This window comes from Cottoperca gobio, chromosome 18 (genome assembly GCF_900634415.1).
Source record: "Cottoperca gobio chromosome 18, fCotGob3.1, whole genome shotgun sequence".
Lineage (NCBI taxonomy): Eukaryota > Metazoa > Chordata > Actinopteri > Perciformes > Bovichtidae > Cottoperca > Cottoperca gobio.
The window spans coordinates 14,606,638-14,626,248 of NC_041372.1; the positions used below are offsets into that span (position 1 = coordinate 14,606,638).

The 19,611-nt window shown below is 39.1% G+C and overlaps 2 protein-coding genes across 3 annotated transcripts in view; both read left to right on the forward strand.

The window, feature by feature from the left end:
• Positions 1 to 873: 873 nt before the first annotated feature.
• LOC115023554 (arfaptin-1-like) lies at positions 874 to 10,781 on the forward strand. Of its 2 annotated transcripts, XM_029454622.1 has the most exons (9): positions 874 to 1,095; positions 2,294 to 2,315; positions 3,156 to 3,246; positions 5,944 to 6,025; positions 6,241 to 6,344; positions 6,416 to 6,637; positions 6,790 to 6,947; positions 7,358 to 7,532; positions 7,720 to 10,781. In XM_029454622.1, exons 3-9 carry the CDS (start codon positions 3,172 to 3,174, stop codon positions 7,873 to 7,875), a joined length of 972 nt encoding a protein of 323 aa, XP_029310482.1. In that variant the 5' UTR covers positions 874 to 1,095; positions 2,294 to 2,315; positions 3,156 to 3,171; the 3' UTR covers positions 7,876 to 10,781. The 2 variants fall into 2 exon arrangements, with proteins under 2 accessions (XP_029310482.1, XP_029310483.1); XM_029454623.1 differs by lacking the exon at positions 2,294 to 2,315.
• Positions 10,782 to 11,404: 623 nt separating this feature from the next.
• LOC115023531 (FH2 domain-containing protein 1-like) overlaps positions 11,405 to 19,611 on the forward strand; it is a 19,074-nt gene continuing 10,867 nt past the window's right edge. Inside the window, exon 1 of the mRNA XM_029454572.1 lies at positions 11,405 to 11,624. The gene's annotated coding sequence lies outside the window, so the exon portion shown is untranslated. The remainder of the gene's footprint in view (positions 11,625 to 19,611) is intronic.

The window sequence follows — 19,611 nt, forward strand, 5'->3', positions numbered from 1 at the left end:
AGTAAAGAGGTCAAAGGTCACAGCTGACAGTCTTACAGATAAACAACATTTTTTAAACCTTTTTGTTGATTTAAAGGTTCAATTGTTCAAATGGATCAATAGAATTCCTGTGATGTAAGAAAGTAGAGCTAACATGCAGAAAACGTGCATGTATGTTATTATGTTTGTTATTATTAATGTTACTATAGAAACAAAGTCTGGCGTCCCTCTAGCGCCCTCTGGAGGCTGTAAAGTTCATTTCCCCTCATTGTATTCTGCACAAATAACTTTAAAACCTTTAATTAAAGATATTTTACTTATTTTGTAGTCCTAAATACAGTGTTTACTTATATATTTTTATTCTACTTTAAGATTCAAACATTATTGACTGACAGCTTTAATTGTCTTAAATAACAAATTATAATTAAATACATTAAAAGCAATACAATTTTTTTATATAGATTCCCTAATAGTCCAATCATATAATATATATTATTCTAACATGGGTCGTTGTGCATAATGCATTATTTCTACTTCCACCTCTAACAAAAGCAGAATAATATAATATTCTACATTACTATAACACATTGAATGGAGTACTTTTACTTTTAATACTTGAAGTACATTTAGCTGATAATACTTTTAACATTTCGAGTTCAATATTTCTACTCATAATAATAATAATAATAATAATAATAATAATAATAATAATAATAATAATAATAATAATAATAATAATAATAATAATAATAATAATAATAAATTGAATTTATATAGCGCTTTTAATTCGGATTAACGATGTTTTATATTGATGAAATTAAGCAAAACCCTCCTTTAAATCAATAATAAACAGTCTGGTTACTTCCTGTGTGAAAAGTGGATATCACCGCCCTTCCGGTACGCACGAGGACAACAAATCGAGCGTCCCCTCGGCGAAAGAAACGGCAAGAAAACACTTCCGGGTGTCTTTGACTCTTCCTCACTTTAACTTGATATTTTTTTAACGGAGTTTGGTTTAGTAGTTTGAGACTTTTAAATATGAAGAGTTAATAAAAACAGAGAAGAAGAAGAAAAACTGTCCGTTAGAAGAAGAAGGAAGTTTTTACAGCCCTGAAGGTAAAAACCCGTTTAAAGTGTTTGTGTTTCGCCGGTTTGACCTCATTAAACGGTAATTAAACGGCCTTTATTTTGACGTCATCGACCTGAAAGTGGGGATTTATTAATTTATCAACTCTTAATTATGTGTGGAAATAGTTACACGAGCAGCAGAGTTAACTGGTGTTTACGGGAACACAATGTCTCCTGTAAAGGTAGCTTAAAAACAACAACAAACTTAGCATTTCTACACTAAAGTTGCTAGTTTGTGAGCGACCCTGCACCAAACCTCATGCACTTTGTGGTCATTTTAAAGGCCGCAGTTACATTTAATAATTAACGTTACTTAAGCACACTTTAGTATTTCCTTTTACTCCACTACACGTCAGAGGGAAATATTATACTTTTACTACTTATTATCTGACAGAATTAGTTAGTATTCTAACTTTTTTTATTAAATAAATAAATAAGAAAAAAAATCATAAATATTTAACTGGTTAATTTAAAGAGGCAAATCCAAAATATACACATGCCAAATAAAAAGTAAATAATATAAAACATAAACAAATGGTTTAAATCATCAAGATAATAATTAAAAAAAAATTCTATATATATATAAATAAATAAATAAATATATATATATATATATATATATATATATATATATATATATATATATATATATATTTTATTTTTTTATTTTTTTATTTATATATATATATATATATATATATATATATATATATATATATATATATATTTATTTATATATTTATATATATATATATATATATATATATATATATATATATATATATATATATTATATTTATTTATATATTTATATATATATATATATATATATATATATATATATATATATATATATATATATATATAGTCGGACGTTACATTATTCTGCTTTCATTTTGTACCAAACCATTAATCGATTAATCTAGAAAATAATCTGCAGATTAAAGCGATAATGAAATAAATCGTTAGTTGCAGCTCTAATGCAAAATGTAAAACAATGAAAGCCGATGATGACAAAATCAAAGCAAACTAATATTAAACTTTGACCTTTTGATCATCTGTCAGGACGTCTGTATAATTACTGTAACGGGTCAAAGCTCACTTTTATAGTGTTACCCTCAATAAAGTTGAGGTGTTTGTACTTTGCACTTACTGTAAATAAAGTTGTGTTTCTTCATTACGACAGGAACGAGGGAGCAGACTGACAGGTAAACTTAGTGTATAATATTCCTCTGATAATCGTGACTTAAAGTGACTCTGGTTTTGTTTTATTGTACTTTACGGTGTTTCTTTAAATTGTGATGCTGAATAACATCAACAGGGCTGACTGGTGCAGTGACTCATTCACGTTTCTGTTGGTTATAATCGTTGTTGAACACCGTCAGTGTTTCCTCCATCTTTACATTAACAGCTATCAGTTTGTCTCTTTTTTAATTTATATTTAATTTAATCTTCAAATATTTCATATATCTGCGATGAATATAACACAAAAATGCATCAAAATCAATGTTTTTGCGAATCCGTGACGTATTCTAGACTGAAAGAAAATCAATTTAACTTTAGTTGTTAGATAAATGCAGTGGAGTAAACGGCAGGTCTACTTTTATCACATTTTTATTAATAATAAAGTTTAATAAAGTAGACTGCAGATGTGTGTGTGATGCAGCCCGCTCACCACTAGGTGGTGCTGTTTACATCCACTGACATTATTCTGCAGAACATACCTTCATCAAGGCAGAGCGAGAAACGTGTTCTCCTCAGACAGGTTCAATTAGTAAAGTATGAAACACAGATTACATTAACCTCTGTCTATTTTACTCACTATATTACAATTTTAGTAAAAAAGTTGCTCTAAAACACTGATATAACAACAAAAATGTAAACATTTAAATTCCAAATGGCTGTATCAAGCCATGAATGTGACTAATAATAATAATAATAATAATAATAATAATAATAATAATAATAATAATAATAATATACTTGTTTAACAATAAACAGGCTATTTGAAAGTAAACGTTGTGGACGTTTTTTTGTTTCGTCTTCAGGAGGAAGTAGAAGAAGATGGAGGTGGTGGATCAAAGAGGAGGCGTAAACATGGCGTCCGGCGTCACAGGCGAGGAGGACACCGGTCCGAGGGTGAGACAGAAACCTCTCAAACTTAAAGCACTTTAACTCTTGACACAACGTTTGGATTAATCCTCCCGTTGAGCGTGTTATCAGTTTATTACGCACATAAAACAGACGTGTGTTTGATGCGTTTGTTCTTTACATTCACACACGATATGCAAACAGCCGAATAAAAGAAAAGGGAACAGCCTCCACAATGTTATCAGCGACCGTGTGGTAAACGGGGACAGTGAGTGTTTGTGTGGAAGATAAGGCGGCCATTGTTGTGGTTATTAGTGACCGCAGGTAACAGGAAGTGACTCACCTGCGTGCAGAGTCGCAATGAAGACGAGTTTAATGTTCATCAGTTGAGTTTGTTGAGTATTTTTTAACAAAGACATGACGTCTAACTTTTCATTATTTTGAATGAACCCAAACAAATTGTTTTGCAGTTCCTCTGACGGCCACTAGGGGTCGAGACGGAAGCCTCACACCGGCGCCTGTGGTGCGTTCAGGCTCTAATAAGTAAAAATGATTAGATTAAGCAAAGGGAAATTATAACGTTCTCATGTTGTGATTCATCTCTGGGACTGATGATGTAAATAACATTAACAATCTATTCATATGCCCGGATCGGTCCTGAAGCCGGTCCACAGGATGATGATTCTGTGTTCTGCTGGCGGTAAATCAGATCTTCTGGTTTCAAAACATCCCATCAGGTTCGATTTCATCTGAAGCCGCAGAGTTCAAAATATCCAGAGCTCACTGGAGAAACCTTCCTGTCACACAGCAACATGTCTAACCTTTGGAAAGAGCTGTGTGTGTGTGTGTGTCTGTGTGTGTGTGTGTGTGTGTGTGTGTGTGTGTGTGAGTGAAAGTGTGAGACTTGTTTTACGTCACTACATGCCTCGCTGTCTCTTCAATGCGACACAACAACTTTGAGCCAAATTCCTCTGACCCGGTGAGCCCTCCACAGGTGTGTGTGTGTGTGTGTGTGTGTGTGTGTGTGTGTGTGTGTGTGTGTGTGTGTGTGTGTGTGTGTGTGTGTGTGTGTGTGTGTGTGTTTCCTAAAAAGCTACACACATTTGCCTGAACATCACTTCCTGGGGGACGACTTTCAGTGTTGACATTTCTTGTAATCTCTCTTAATCGTGTGTGTGTGTGTGTGTGTGTGTGTGTGTGTGTGTGTGTGTGTGTGTGTGTCAGGTGAACATTTCCTGAGCATTTCCCGCTGCCAATCACGGCAGGGAGCCATCATCTCCGTGGCAACCTCACAACCTTTTGATCTGTCTTCCGATTGGCCGCCTGATAAGCTCCAGGTTCCCACGGCGATCCTCCCGAGTGTTGTCGCGGTGCTTTGATTTCCGACCTTTGACCTCTTTACTGTCGGTCACTGCTGATGTTCGTGTTCCCCGAACTGATGCTGCATTCAAATCCAGTTGGACATTTGGGAATCCAACATGGAAGAATGCAGCTAGAAACCTTATTTTCTGCCGGATCACCTGCTTCTTCTGGGCAGCAGCAGACGAGGCAGGGAGAGCGGGATTTGAACCTGCAACCTTCGCATCAAAACCGTCTACTCCAGCCTTTAACTCAGCTCCAGGAAGTAAACGAGTTAAGCTCCTTTTTATAAAGGGATCAGCGCTAATGGCTGCGCAGGTCAAAAAGTTCGGACTTGATTCGAAACAGACCGGAGCGTCTGAGATGGAGCTGCTGCGTTTGTTCTAGAGATGCACCGCTTGCAATGTTCTTGGACATAAAGTTTTTAGTTTGACCTGCCAAATAAGATTTTAACTATAATTGACAGCACACACAAACAGTTATTAAAACATATCAGAGAAAAACTTCTATAATGTTTATGTAGGTCAACTACTTATTATCTAACATTATGTATTTATTTATTTATACAAAACTATTTATATTATATTTATATAAAACATTATATTATATAATATTATAATATATTATATGTTATATTATAATATAATATAACATATTATATTATAATATGTTATAATATATTATATTATAATATATTATAACATGTTATATTATATTATAATATGTTATAATATATTATAACATATTATATTATAATATGTTATAATATATTATATTATAATATAATATATTATAATATAATATAATATGTTATAATATATTATATTATATTATAATATAATATATTATATTATAATATGTTATATTATAATATATTATAATATAATATATTATATTATAACATATTATAATATAATATGTTATAATATAATATGTTATATTATATTGACGGCTGTGATTTACTCTGAGCAGCATGCAAGGGAATGAATCACAATTTAATATATTTTAATATATTTCTTATATAAATTTGTCACTTTGTTTAGAAATAAATTCGCTAAGAGGTTTTGCTAAGTCGAGCAGGAAAGTCGGTGACTGTATGTTTACGTGACGAATTTGACCCGCACAGAATCGGCGATACGAGACTGGGGGTTTGAACCAAAACCCTGCCGTCAAGAGCTGCTCTGTTCAAAATGGCCGCCCAAAGAATCCCAGCTGTCCTCTTTCAATTGGGCTTGAAGCTGATTGGACGCCCTCGAGTACCGCGACCCGTAATATAAACAGATATCTGCGAACGAAGCAACGAGGAAATGTTCTGGTTTCCGTTTGTAGTCCCAGTCGTATCGACCAGGTTCTGACTCCTTCTCCACCTTTTTCATTTTCCTACAGGACGCAAACAGTAACTGCAACCACGGCAACAGCTGTGTCACTTCCTGTCCAGCTGAGGCCGCGCCAGAGGTCCACATGGAAGGTAACGAGACGGAACCGAAGCAAACGCTCACTTTATTCCCGTAGTTTTAACATCACTTGTATGTCCTGTGATTTACCCTTTCATACGTTTACATCGACTAAAGAAGTTATTGAAAAATAATCTGTGATTCGGATCCGCTCTAAATTTAGTCAAATCAATGTTTGTCCCAACTCATCAAATTATTAAAAGCCTCTCTTTTGACCTTTGACCTCCAGTGACGCCCCAGAAATTAGGACCCGTGGTAGTTCAAGGAAACAACAAGAACCCGGCCGGTGAGAAGCTGGAGAGGGTCCGCAAGTGGAGCGTCACCACCTACAAGGTGAGAGAAGGAGCAAATGTGAAGCATGAAGTATAAATATCAGCCTGATCTGCAGCGCCGCCTCCCCGCAGTGCACCCGGCAGGCGCTGTCGGAGAAGCTCGGGCGGGGCTCTCGTACGGTGGATCTGGACCTGGAGCCTCGTCTGGAGCTGCTCAAAGACGACCGGCAGCGCTACGACAACGTGACCAAGCTGGCGCAGACGCTGGCCAATCAGCTCGCTCAGTTCACCGTTACCCAGAAGACCCTGGGGGACGCCTTCACTGAGCTCAGCCTCAAAACACCAACACTGCATGTGAGTCGCAGCTATTACTATTAACAGAGTTTAAAAACTCATCCATCGTCAGTGAAGCTCCTGATCTCTAGAACGCTTTTACTGTGTCCAAGACAAAGTTCTCGAGGCGGCCATGATGGAAGTCAATCGCTCACTCTTTCCGTCCCCGTCAGGTGGAGTTTGGTGTGAATGCAGAGGCTCAGAAGTTTCTGTCAAAGAGCGGCGAGACTCTGACGACGGCCATTACCGCCTTCACGTTCGACATGAACACGCTGGTCAACAAAACCATCGGGGACACCATGATCAACGCCAAGCAGTACGAGGCTGCCAGGTGGGTGCGAAACACTTCCTGTTTCCTGTCAGCTGGGTCACACATGGAGACATCTGGAAGAAGCTAATAACTGCAGGTTGGGGTTTAAGTTAGAGAGGATGCAGAAAGGCATTCTGGGAAATGTAGTGAAATCACAGGAGACGGAAGAAATTTTTCTCAATCCCCGACTCATCCGATATGACGTGAACACAGCATGAGGGATGACCTTGCAAGGCATTCTGGGAAATGTAGGAAACGTAATAGAAGGAGAAATCACTTGAAATGTTGCTGTTCCCCGACCAGTGAAGAGATATGAGATACGTTGATATAAATTCACAGTAATTGTTTAATGACATCGTCATGAACTCTAATTGAATGTTCAGCTTTGATGCTCCTCTGCTGTGGATGATGTGAACTTCTCCCTCTTCCAGGATCCAGTACGACGCGTACCGTGTGGACCTGGAGGAGTTGAACCTGGGACCCCGGGACGACATCACCCTGCCCAAACTGGAGCTGGCCCAGAAAGACTTCCAGAGCCAGAGGGAGCGGTACCAGAAGATCAGAGACGACCTGTCCGTCAAAGTGAAGCTGCTGGAGGAGAACAAGGTGAGAGGGGCCGTGAGAGTCGTTTACGTACAACAAATTTGCTTTAAGATTTAAGATACTTAATTTACTGTCACATTTGAGAAGCTGGAACCAGAGAACATTTCATTTCTGCTTAAAGAATGACTTAAACAATCAGATGTTGTAACGACCGGATGATTCTTAATATTAATATAAATCTGTTCTGCAGGTCAAAGTCCTTCACAACCAGCTGTGGCTGCTGCAAAGCGCCGTCGCTGCTCACAGTTTATCGTGCCAAAGCTTCCTGCAGCAAAACATCCGGCAGGCCGGCGAACAGCTCACCAGCCCCGGTGTGGACGCCCCGTCCTGGCTGGAGGAGAGTTGACACAACAACAACCACAATTGTCCTCATGGCAGGTGTTCGGATGTTTTGGGATTAATGGACGAGAAATGATCGGATGGATGTGAATTTTGTGAATTAGAGGTTGTGTGTTACAGAAACGGGGAGTTCGATACTTTAGAACTGATTAGTTTGGATGTTGCTCCCGCAGGTCTGGAAAGACAAAGTGGAATCGTATCACTTTCCTGGTCCGAAGATGTTGTGGAGATGAAAACTCTCCATAATGTTCATTATTTTGATCTCTTGACATTATATTTAGGGTCCGTACTATACTTGCATCACAGACAGTACTTGACCTGTTTTACAGACACGTACACACCCTTTCTGGTTTTATTTCCTCTGTCTCAGTGTGTTGGGGAGTAAATCTATAATCCTCTGTGAGGCACTAAGCCTTCCTTTGAACTTTAGAAATCCAAAATCCACTGCAGTCAGAAACTCACAGTGACTGAAAGTGCCTCGACACCACTGCAGGAAAACATCTTCTCTGTTCCACAGTGGCCGGTAGGATCCACAGTGGCCGGTAGCATCCACAGTGGCCTGTAGGAGTGGCCGGTAGGATCCACAGTGGCCTGTAGGATCCACAGTGGCCTGTAGGATCCACAGTGGCCTGTAGGATCCACAGTGGCCTGTAGGAGTGGCCTGTAGGATCCACAGTGGCCGGTAGCATCCACAGTGGCCTGTAGGATCCACAGTGGCCGGTAGGATCCACAGTGGCCTGTAGGATCCACAGTGGCCTGTAGGATCCACAGTGGCCTGTAGGATCCACAGTGGCCTGTAGGATCCACAGTGGCCTGTAGGCATCCACAGTGGCCTGTAGGATCCACAGTGGCCTGTAGGATCCACAGTGGCCGGTAGCATCCACAGTGGCCTGTAGGATCCACAGTGGCCTGTAGGATCCACAGTGGCCTGTAGGCATCCACAGTGGCCGGTAGCATCCACAGTGGCCTGTAGGATCCACAGTGGTCCTGTAGGCATCCACAGTGGCCTGTAGGATCCACAGTGGCCGGTAGGATCCACAGCGTGCACCAGCTTCAGGATCTGATTCCGCTAGTTAACGTTAACGTTAGCTCAAAATGAAACGTGGCTGTTCTCGGGTTAATGTGCTCTCTGCAAGTTTGTGTTTGTTGTTGGCAAAATATTATTTGTTCTGTAAAAGAAGCACAAATCTTAAGGCTCGTACAAACTCTGCGTCCGTGGACCGCGGAGGTTGTACTACAGTTTCCACGTTGGTTTGGCGTTCCTTGATGCACATTTATGGATTCACACTCCACGTTACGTTTGGATTTCAACGCCCTTTGTCTGTGTTTGTATTCCTTTTTAAAGATGAGTTATATTCATGTTGGTAACGACGACACCTCCTCACACAGCCTCTCTTCAAAACAAGCATTCAGTTTGTTTCCTTCTTCTTCTTCTTCTTCTGGGCAAACAGAAGTGCATACGCCACCAACTGTGGAAAGAACCAGGACCGTGCTCACGGGCGCTTGCTACATGTCCACGCGGACACACCAAAGCTTTGACTTGGCGTTTACTGTTGTGCTGTAGAATCTCTGCCTTCTCGAAGCCCAAAGAAAGTACTAATGTAATATTTTAATAACTTTAAACCTTTGCCACAAATATTGAAAGCTGAATCTAAATGAATTTGATGAGGAACTCCACAGAGGAAAGATTAGCTGGATGCTAACTTCATTTATCAGCCAAAGATTTAGTTTTAGCAGAATCTTTCTGGTTGGCTGCCGAACATTTCCTGCTCTGGTTTACGCAACGGGAAGCTCGACGACGTGTAAATAATCTGCAACGAGCCAAAATACTGACGCAGTATGTCGACGACGTCGTCTTATTCGTTGGTGAAGAAAGGTTCGTTTTAGCCGATCAGGCAGTAACCAAAGTTTTGGTGTTTATTTCTTGTCTGTCTGACAGAACTGTGATATAATTATTTTATTAAGATTAAACCTCAACCATGACTTCCTAAACATCATGATGAACTCCACCACCCACAGCTGTTGGTTCTTCTTAACGTACTTCACTTACATTCCACTTTACAGACAGCTAATGTTCATTTGAACAGTTTCATCTGTTACTATTGTCGTCCATTTCTTCTCTTGTTCATCGATGAGGAAAGGTTTCCAACATCCTTCATCAGCAGCCAATTTAGTAGCCAATGAAGTTTAGTGTTGAACGTTAGCCATGAAATACTACATTGTGAAAAGCTTGAGCGAGTTCCGTCAGTTTAGATGCAAATACTAAATGATTTGCTACTTTCTGCACGTTTCTTTCTTTTGATTGACCAACACGTTGCTCTCCTGTTCATCCCGACACAACAGAGACATTCGATTCATGGAGAACGTTGCTGTTATGTTGTCCTGAATGTCCTCGCACTCTTTGCACACGATCAGAAGCCCGAAATGTTTCGTACGATACTGAACGAGGAGGTGAATTTACTCCTTTCATGAATGTTGTTTGTTTGTGTCTCTGTACCTCAGTCCCGACGACAACAATGCAATAATGCCTTAGTGATATGTAAACTGCTCATGACTTTGCTTCCTCGTAGTCTAAAGAACAACCGTCCCACCGGAAGCAAACAACGTATTAAAGGGAAATTCCACTCAATTTGACAATGGGGGGGGGAAAGCTTCAACTTACAGTGTTGTTAAATTGTGAAACAGCACAGCAGGGTTGGGTTGTACGTCCCAACATACTGTAACTCAGATTCAGTTGGTTTTCCTCCAACACACGGATCTCATGCTCGTAACAAACGTGAAGAGTAGAGAAGAAGAGAGACTTCATTTTATTTCATTTATAAAAGGACCAACATTTACATAAATGATGTCAAATTGTTTAAATCTTGTTGGAAATGTTTCTTTGTAATTGCCAAATAAATCTATTGAAAGAAACAACTGACTTCTGCTTTATGTGACTGTTAAAGACAATAAAGACCAACTTACTATAAAACTGAGATTATTAACTCGGCTTTAGTTTCCTGGTTTGGTTTTAAAACATAAAAACATCAGAATTACAACACTGACAGGGTGTGTGTGTGTGTGTGTGTGTGTGTGTGTGTGTGTGTGTGTGTGGACCTAATTGTAGTGAAAACTAATGACTAACTTTTTGGCTGGACTGTAAAACTTTATTACAGAAAACCAAAACAATCCAAAGTATTTTAGATTGTTTACTTCTCCACTAAACCTCAGAGCTAAATATGTTACTTCTTACTGCACTAGTATTATTACAACACTGACACGGTGTGTGTGTGTGTGTGTGTGTGTGTGTGTGTGTGTGTGTGTGTGTGTGTGTGAGAGAGAGACTGGTTATTTAGCCAAGGGCGGGGTTGGTAGAGCTTATCTGGCCCGCACACACACATTAATGTCAAATGTGTGAGTGTGTGTGTGTGTGTGTGTGTGTGTGTGTGTGAGTGAGCGTGTGTGCGTGTGTGTTCATGTTTCCTAGCAGGTGGGCGTGTACGGGAGAAAGCGCTTTCCCTTCCACCTGAGTGATCACGCATGCGCAGGCTGCCTTTGGTCCCCACCTCTCTTTCTGTGTCTCTCCCGCATGCACGGACGCACTCGCACGCGCACAAAGCCGGTGTCAGTGTGTCGGCCGGCTGCATAGCGCGCGCTGCCTGTGGATGCCAAACGGAGTCAAACGGGATCAGTAAATCTTGTTTGGCTGTAAATTTGGACGTTTTCGAACGGAGGTTTGGCGCAGGAGAGTCCTCGCCCCTGGAGCCGTTCACCCCGGTAAGTTTAGACGGGAACTACACCGCACACTCGTTTCTTTTTACCCTGTTGATGTCAGGGTGACAGTCAGTTCACGATGGTGCTGCTCGGAGTTAATTCTGCACGCTAACAAGCTGTTTAACACCGTGACACTTCACGTCCACCAGACTTCACTCACATTTTCACTGTTTCTGACACGAGCGTTAAATCCAGCAGCTATAATATTCCTTTAGTGGTTTATATTGTGGCGTTTAATCTCTAGAATATTTCGGCAGCGTGTTTGTGATACTTAATTGGGCTTTAAGATGTTAAATCTTCTGGAATATTCCGATTATATGTGTTTTATGGGGTTATTTAATGCATCTGAGCTTCATTACAGTGAGTCTTTATTGATCTGCTGTCACTTTAAGATCATTTGATAATGTTGCAAGAATATTTAGTTTGTTGACTTATTTTGGCTCTTTGTCTTTTATACATATAAACCCTACATGAGTATTTATTCAGCACCTATTGTGTTGTTTACTCTGCTGTATATTCATATTATCTGCAGTGTGTTTATGTCTCTCCATATAGAGACTTACAGTTTGTCTTTGCTGAATAAAGTTTCTTTATTCTGGTTTTTATGTGTTTACCCTCTAAATTATCAACATACTCATTTGCAGTTTTAACTCTGACCTTATGCTGTTTTTCTCGATTATATTCTCTATATTATTTGTATTTGTCTTTGTTATTGCTATGTTGTATTCACATAATTATATTATATCACTGACTCGATGGTGTTACTCTTATATATAATATTCCTGTTATTATCTGCAGTCTTTGTGCAGCTTCTTAAGCACTTTCTGTTGTTTTTAGATATTGCACATAAAGGGCTTTATTATATCCTGTGGTAGCTTCTCTGTTTCCACTGCAGTGTCCCTATAATCATTCATTATTCTCATTATTGCCTAAAATACTGATTATTTTCTCGATTAACCAATTAATTATTATTAATTAATAGTGAACAACAATTTTAACTGCTTTAAATTTGATTATTAATGATCAGAGAAGCAAGAAGAATGTTGCATTTGTAATCTGGAGTATGCAGACTTTACTTAGTGTTGAAGGTGTTTAAACTCGTGACCTGCCCACATAAAACTGAAACTACCAACAAGAGAAACTCACCTGCATGTAGGCCACAGGAAGGACATATAAGACTGTCTTAACTTTATATATATCTTCATTTTATTTAATTTACAGCTCTTAATCTACCTTTTATTAACATGTACATCTCCTATCAAAGGTCTGTGTTGCTCAAGAGCACTTCAGCAGGGCAGAGTGTCCTCTCTTACTGTTAAACTCAAGCATTTCTTCTTTCTTTGCCCGTTTTCAAGCGAGATTTTGTTCCCACCAGACTCCATTCAGAAATCTATTAATTTAATCTCGTACGGTTTACTGGCACACTGTCGTACACTTTGTGCAACGTGACCTTTAAACCTTTCTCGAGTCAGATTCTGCTGGTGAATCCAGCAAGCTGCTTTTATTTTGACTAAAATCTCATTCATTTTAATTAAAGGAACATGTCGTGTGATGCATATGATGAGCAGGGAAAGATTCAGTTAAGAAGACACGACAAAATAATTTATTTTGACACTAAATCTGATTATTTCCTAGATTAATTGTATAAAATGTCAATGCAATGTCAAGTGCATCCCAGTTTCCCAAAGTCCAAGGTGATGTCTTTAAATGTCTTGTTTTGGCACAACAACTCAAAGATATTCACTTTATTATGATATAAAAGTAGAAAATCTCCATATTTGAGTCTGAAAACAGCATTTTATGACATTTTTGCATGAAAAATTCAAAGAAAAGTCGACTATTTGTTGCAGAAAGTTGAAGTTTCAAACACTTACCTAACTGCTGATGCAACTTGTGAACGGGTAATAATTATAATAATGAACTTCCTGCTGCACTTCTTTCCTGTCCAACAACATGTCATCTTGCCAACAGACAAAATTGAAGTGTATGTGAATTGAAAAGTGAAACATTTTCAAATGAATAGAGACTTCCTCCCCTCCATAATTATTATTTGGTGACTTTCTTTAGCTGAATTGACGAGCACATGTTGCTCTTTCAAAACAATGTCTGAGCTCATTTCTATACGTTTAATTAATTTGCTAAAAAGAAAAGAAAACACTAAATCAACAGAATTTTCAATGGAGTTTGGTGCATCATTCTTTCTGTTATGGAGGAAATGCACAAGAACAGTGTGTGTGCGTCTGTGTGTGTGTCTGTGTGTGTGTGTGTCTGTGTGTCTGTGTGTGTGTGTGTGTGTGTGTGTGTGTGTCTGTGTGTGAACGCGTGCTGCTGGTTCTCCCCCCCCAGGCCTCCCAGCAGACTGTGGCCACGGTGCTCCCTCAGTGGTTTGAGTTTCCCTCCTGACCTCCTGACCCGGTGAAGATACAGCCGGATGACATTTTAGATACAGGACGCCGTTTGTCTGGCTCTCGCTTCCTATCGCCATGGTAACCCCCGGAGACGAGCGATGCTCAGCCCGACTGTAAAACAGAGCCGTAAACTTAATCTCTTCCTTTTGTGGAAGAAAGAAGCCGTCGGTCGCTCAAAGAGACTAAAAGGGACTTCTCTACTTTTAAAACACTTTTTTTATTTGGCACAAAAGAGCCAAAAAAAACTGATGTGTTTCATGCTGATGTTGTTCAGTTCTGTTCAATGTGGGGGGTCCTCGCTTCACACACACACACACACACACACACACACACACACACACACACACACACACACACACACACACACACACACACACACACACGTCTCCTCTTCAGGGAGTTTATTTGTGTCTCCAGAAGGTTCTGTGTTTGTGCTCGTCTGTGATTCTGCAGAGTTTCTGAGCTCGTTGGAAGATTCTGATGCTCTCTAAGATGATTATTCGTTGTGTTTTTGGCAGATTCTTTTATGGTTTGTTGGATAGTTATTGGTCAGTTTTGGGTATATTATTGGATGGTTTGTTGTATGTGATGTGGAGGCTCCTTATCTTTTGTATGCAGGTTAATCTTCGATGGTTTGTTGGATCAGTATTGGTTCTGGGTGGATTCTGGTCATTGTGAGCTTGTTAGCATGCTGGTGTTAGCATGCTGGTGTTAGCATCCACAGGTACAGCCTCAAGAAAGACATCCTGAAAACTTTAAGTGTTTTCTTCTGGAATATTTTATTTTAGATTTTGAAGAGTTTTCTGGATAATGTTCAGGACATTCTTCTGTCTCTGAGCAGTTTCAGAGGGTTTCTGTTCAGTCTGCTGTAATCCTGACGCTGAGGCGTTGGGAGATGTGTCACTGCTGGAGAAAGTGTGGGAGATAATCTGTCAGACTGCTGAGCAACAAGCAGCCTGGAAACCTGGAGGAACCTGGAGGAACCTGGAGGAACCTGGAGGAACCTGGAGAGGGAGGAAAGAAATATTTAAAGCCGGCCGTGAGTCACGAGTCTGAAGCGGCTTCTTGAGCGTCAGAGCAAACTGTCGGGTGACGAGGTGTAAAACATGTTCTCATATTAATCAGTTTAAATCTAAATGTGTTCTCTGTAAACTCTTTGTGTGTTTTAATAATCAGAAAAATAAAACGGGTTTATTATTATTCCCAAAGAAAGTTACAATTAAAGCCTGACAACTTATTTATATCCATTTCTAGACGCACAGTATTAAAACAAATAGCACATAACAAGGAACATTTAAAATATTTTGGATTTAATTGTGCATAAAAACATTTAATTATTCACCGAATTTCAAAACAAATTCACGACAACAAATCAGGAATTTATCAAATATTTTCTGCTAAAATTGAATTAAAAAAAAAACCTTAAAGAAGAAATACAGAAATATTACATTAATGTTCATTTCTGAACATTTACCTTTTTATATTTGTTCAATAAATTATTCTTAAAAACCTTTTTCATTAAGTGTGCTACATGTTTTTAATCCCTCACTACAGCTGTTCTAAATTAATATATTTAAATGAACAAATCTCAAAACTTTCAAGTCTTTGATTTAATTAACAGCGAGTTTGTTTTAAAGTATTTGTTTTATTTCCCCAAACATCCACACAGTAAGTTATATATGGACATGGTAATAATAATAATAATATTAAACTTTATTTATAGAGATGTTTCCTCTTTTCACACTAATGAAACTAAAACCTTATTGGCAGAAATATTCAGACTCTGGAAACTATCTGCAGTCGACCTCAGGGGATCAGACGCCGTCTGTCCTCTTCACACACCACCACTTATTTCCACCATCTTGGATCCAAAACCTTCATATTAAAATGCCAGAGACGGTTTTTTCCGCCGAGTCACTGGAGAAACTTCAGAAATACAACAGATGCTGCTGGAAAAGAAGAAGTCAGCAGTTAACTGATGCCGTCAGTGTTTTCAGTCCCTGTGAGGTGATCAGCAAGACAAAGCTGCGTCCACCTGCCGCTCTTTGTTCTCCGTGTGAGCTGGTTCACCTGTGTGCGAGACACACCTGTAGAGCGACGGCTGAGTCACCTGGACACTTCTGCACGTGGCAGCTTTGTGAGCTGGACCTTTGTGGCCAGATGCTGCATCTCGTGGAGTTTGTTCGACGGGTTTGTGTCAGAAAGAGACTCTATGGGCGTCATGACACCAGAAATGTAGTCGATACGTAAAGAAATCCAGGGAACTTCCTCGATGCCAATTCATTACCGCGGTAACAAACAGAACAATAACTCCCATGTACTTCAACACTCCTTTATTACCGTTTGTATAACGTTTCTTGTTAGGAAGTTAAACGCACCATAATTCCCTCTAATATCTATTTATATTGCTAACTGCTAACACTAACTGCTAACACTAACTGCTAACACTAACACTAACTGCTAACACTAACTGCTAACACTAACACTAACTGCTAACACTACTGCTAACACTAACTGCTAACACTAACACTACTGCTAACACTAACTGCTAACACTAACTGCTAACACTAACACTAACTGCTAACTGCTAACTGCTAACACTGCTAACTGCTAACACTAACAGCTAACACTAACAGCTAACACTAACTGCTAACACTAACTGCTAACACTAACTGCTAACAGCTAACACTAACAGCTAACACTAACAGCTAACACTAACAGCTAACAGCTAACACTAACTGCTAACACTAACTGCTAACACTAACTGCTAACACTAACTGCTAACACTAACTGCTAACACTAACAGCTAACAGCTAACATCTAACATCTAACAGCTAACAGCTAACACTAACTGCTAACACTAACAGCTAACACTAACTGCTAACACTAACTGCTAACAGCTAACACAAACAGCCAACACTAACTGCTAACAGCTAACACAAACAGCTAACACTAACAGCTAACAGCTAACACAAACAGCTAACAGCTAACACTAACTGCTAACACTAACAGCTAACACTAACATCTAACAGCTAACAGCTAACATCTAACATCTAACAGCTAACAGCTAACACTAACTGCTAACACTAACAGCTAACACTAACTGCTAACACTAACTGCTAACAGCTAACACAAACAGCTAACACTAACTGCTAACAGCTAACACAAACAGCTAACACTAACAGCTAACAGCTAACACAAACAGCTAACACTAACAGCTAACAGCTAACACAAACAGCTAACACTAACTGCTAACAGTTAACACTAACAGCTAACACTAACTGCTAACAGCTAACACAAACAGCTAACACTAACAGCTAACGTTAGCTCGTTCTTGCGTTAAAGGCATAAACCTCACTGATAGAATAAATAAATCTCTCAGGTTCTGATCTCAAACGGCTTCTGTTGTTAGTTCTTTTAAAGCACAACAATAACAGAATCATTTTAATTTAATGTAGGTTTCCACCTACAAGGAATTTGCTCTGGTTCGTGACAAGATTAACAATCTAATGTTATTTATAATAATGTATCAGGCACAGGAGACAGACAGAATAATGACTTTTACTGTTATACGTGAAGTACATTTAGCTTTTCAAGTTATAAAACCTTTTATAATAACCTCAGAAGATCTTTGCTTTAGTCATCTCATATAATATTAACTTCTCTCATGGCATGAGTCATCTTTAATCGTGTGTGTGTGTGTGTGTGTGTGTGAGCTCATGTTTGTTCAGTGTGTGTTTGACTAGAGGAGAGGTCATATGAATTTGTATTGTAAATATTTATCTATATATTATTTCGCGAACAGGTGTGTGTGTGTGTGTGTGTGTGTGTGTGTGTGTGTGTCCTTTACTCTACACTTTCACTGGCAGCCATGTTACTATAGCAACAAGTGACTCCCATAAACCCGGGTCCTTAACAGAAGTTAACGTAAAAAGACTATTATCTTATTTATGATTTATTATGATCTTACTTCTTATCTTGTAAATGTTAATATTCAAGTTGTGTTGATTTAAGTGATTTGTTATAAGCAGCTGTGTTTTATTTAATTTCCTTCTTTACTAATTTAAATATGTGTGTGTGGCTTCCATTCGCTACCGTGGCAACTGGTCAGAGTGCCACCAATCGTCGTGGTAACAGGCCGGGTTACAAACAATAGCAGTTTGTTTACTTGGCAGACGACAAAGTGTGTGTGTGTGTGTGTGTGTGTGTGTGTGTGTGTGTGTGTGTGTGTGTGTGTGTGTGTGTGTGTGTGTGTGTGTGTGTGTGTGTGTGTGTGTGTGTTGTTTCTTCAAACGCTCGTAAACAAAAGATTTCACCGAGGGGCCTTTTGAACTCTAGTGACAGTGACATCATCCAATCACGCAACTCGGAATGTAAAAATAGAACGCTGACCCGGTTCACACGGAGGGTTCTGATTGGTCAGTGAGGTCACTTAGAACTTCTGATTGAACTCAGTTTCACAACTTGTGATTATTTACTATTGTCCTGCTGTTATTAGCATTATTAGCATTATTAGCATTATTAGCATTATTAGCACTCCTGCTACGACTTCTTCTATTAAAACTATTCCTGAAACGCTATCAAAACAATCGTCACAGGCGCCGGTTTATTTTGCTTTCGATAATTTAATTTAATTTGGAGAATAATTAACTTTTTTAAATGCAGCACTTTTAATTATACTTCTTGCACTGTGTATTTACACGAGCGTGTAACAGATGCTGTCACGACTTTACGCCGTCAACAACACCTTCGAGTGATGCCTTCACTTCCAGATGCATGCTGGGAAATCTGCTGTAACGAAGCACACAGCTTTTGTTAGTTTAGCTTCTTCTCAGCCGCCCCAGTTGTGATCATCTCCTGACTCTGCTCCACATTCCTGCAATGACCTGAATACTGAGAGCGACGCTCAGAGGAAACGCTGGCGATGACAATCATCTGAATGAGACGCTGACAGTGACGGTGCATCAAAGTCTCTCCGGCTTTGTGCTCGCAGGATTTCTCTGACAAACTGTCCGCCAACAGGCTGCTTTCAGGGTTTAGATGAAGAAGTGTCAGCTGTGTGTCTCCGCTATAAAAGAGCAGCGTGTTAAATGAATAATCAGCACGGAGTCAAATTAACAGATAAAAATAAACTAAGTGAGAATCTGTTCCTCAGAACTTTGTTCGGCTGCAATTCAACGTTTTTAATGTTTTCCAGCAGCCAAAATTATAACCATGATTATTCTTTATCAATATTTAAATGATTATTTATTACTTTCTTTCTATGCATCAGATTAACACTGCTCCTTGTTCACAGTGCTTCCCCTGCCGGCAAAATATAAATACAATTGAATCAAATTAAAAATATACTCAGTGTGTTTTCATTCTGTTTATACATAAATCTACTGCAGCTGCAACATTCAGAACAAGTAGTTTCTGTTGCAGAATTCCTCGACAGACTCAATAAATTAAAATTAAGTGTTTATTCATGTCGGACTAATCACTTAATTCTGCCCATGAGCAAGGCAGCATACAATTACAACATTTATTAATGGAGTTTGGTGTGGGATGCAACGTTGTTTCCCCGGATAAATAAATGGATC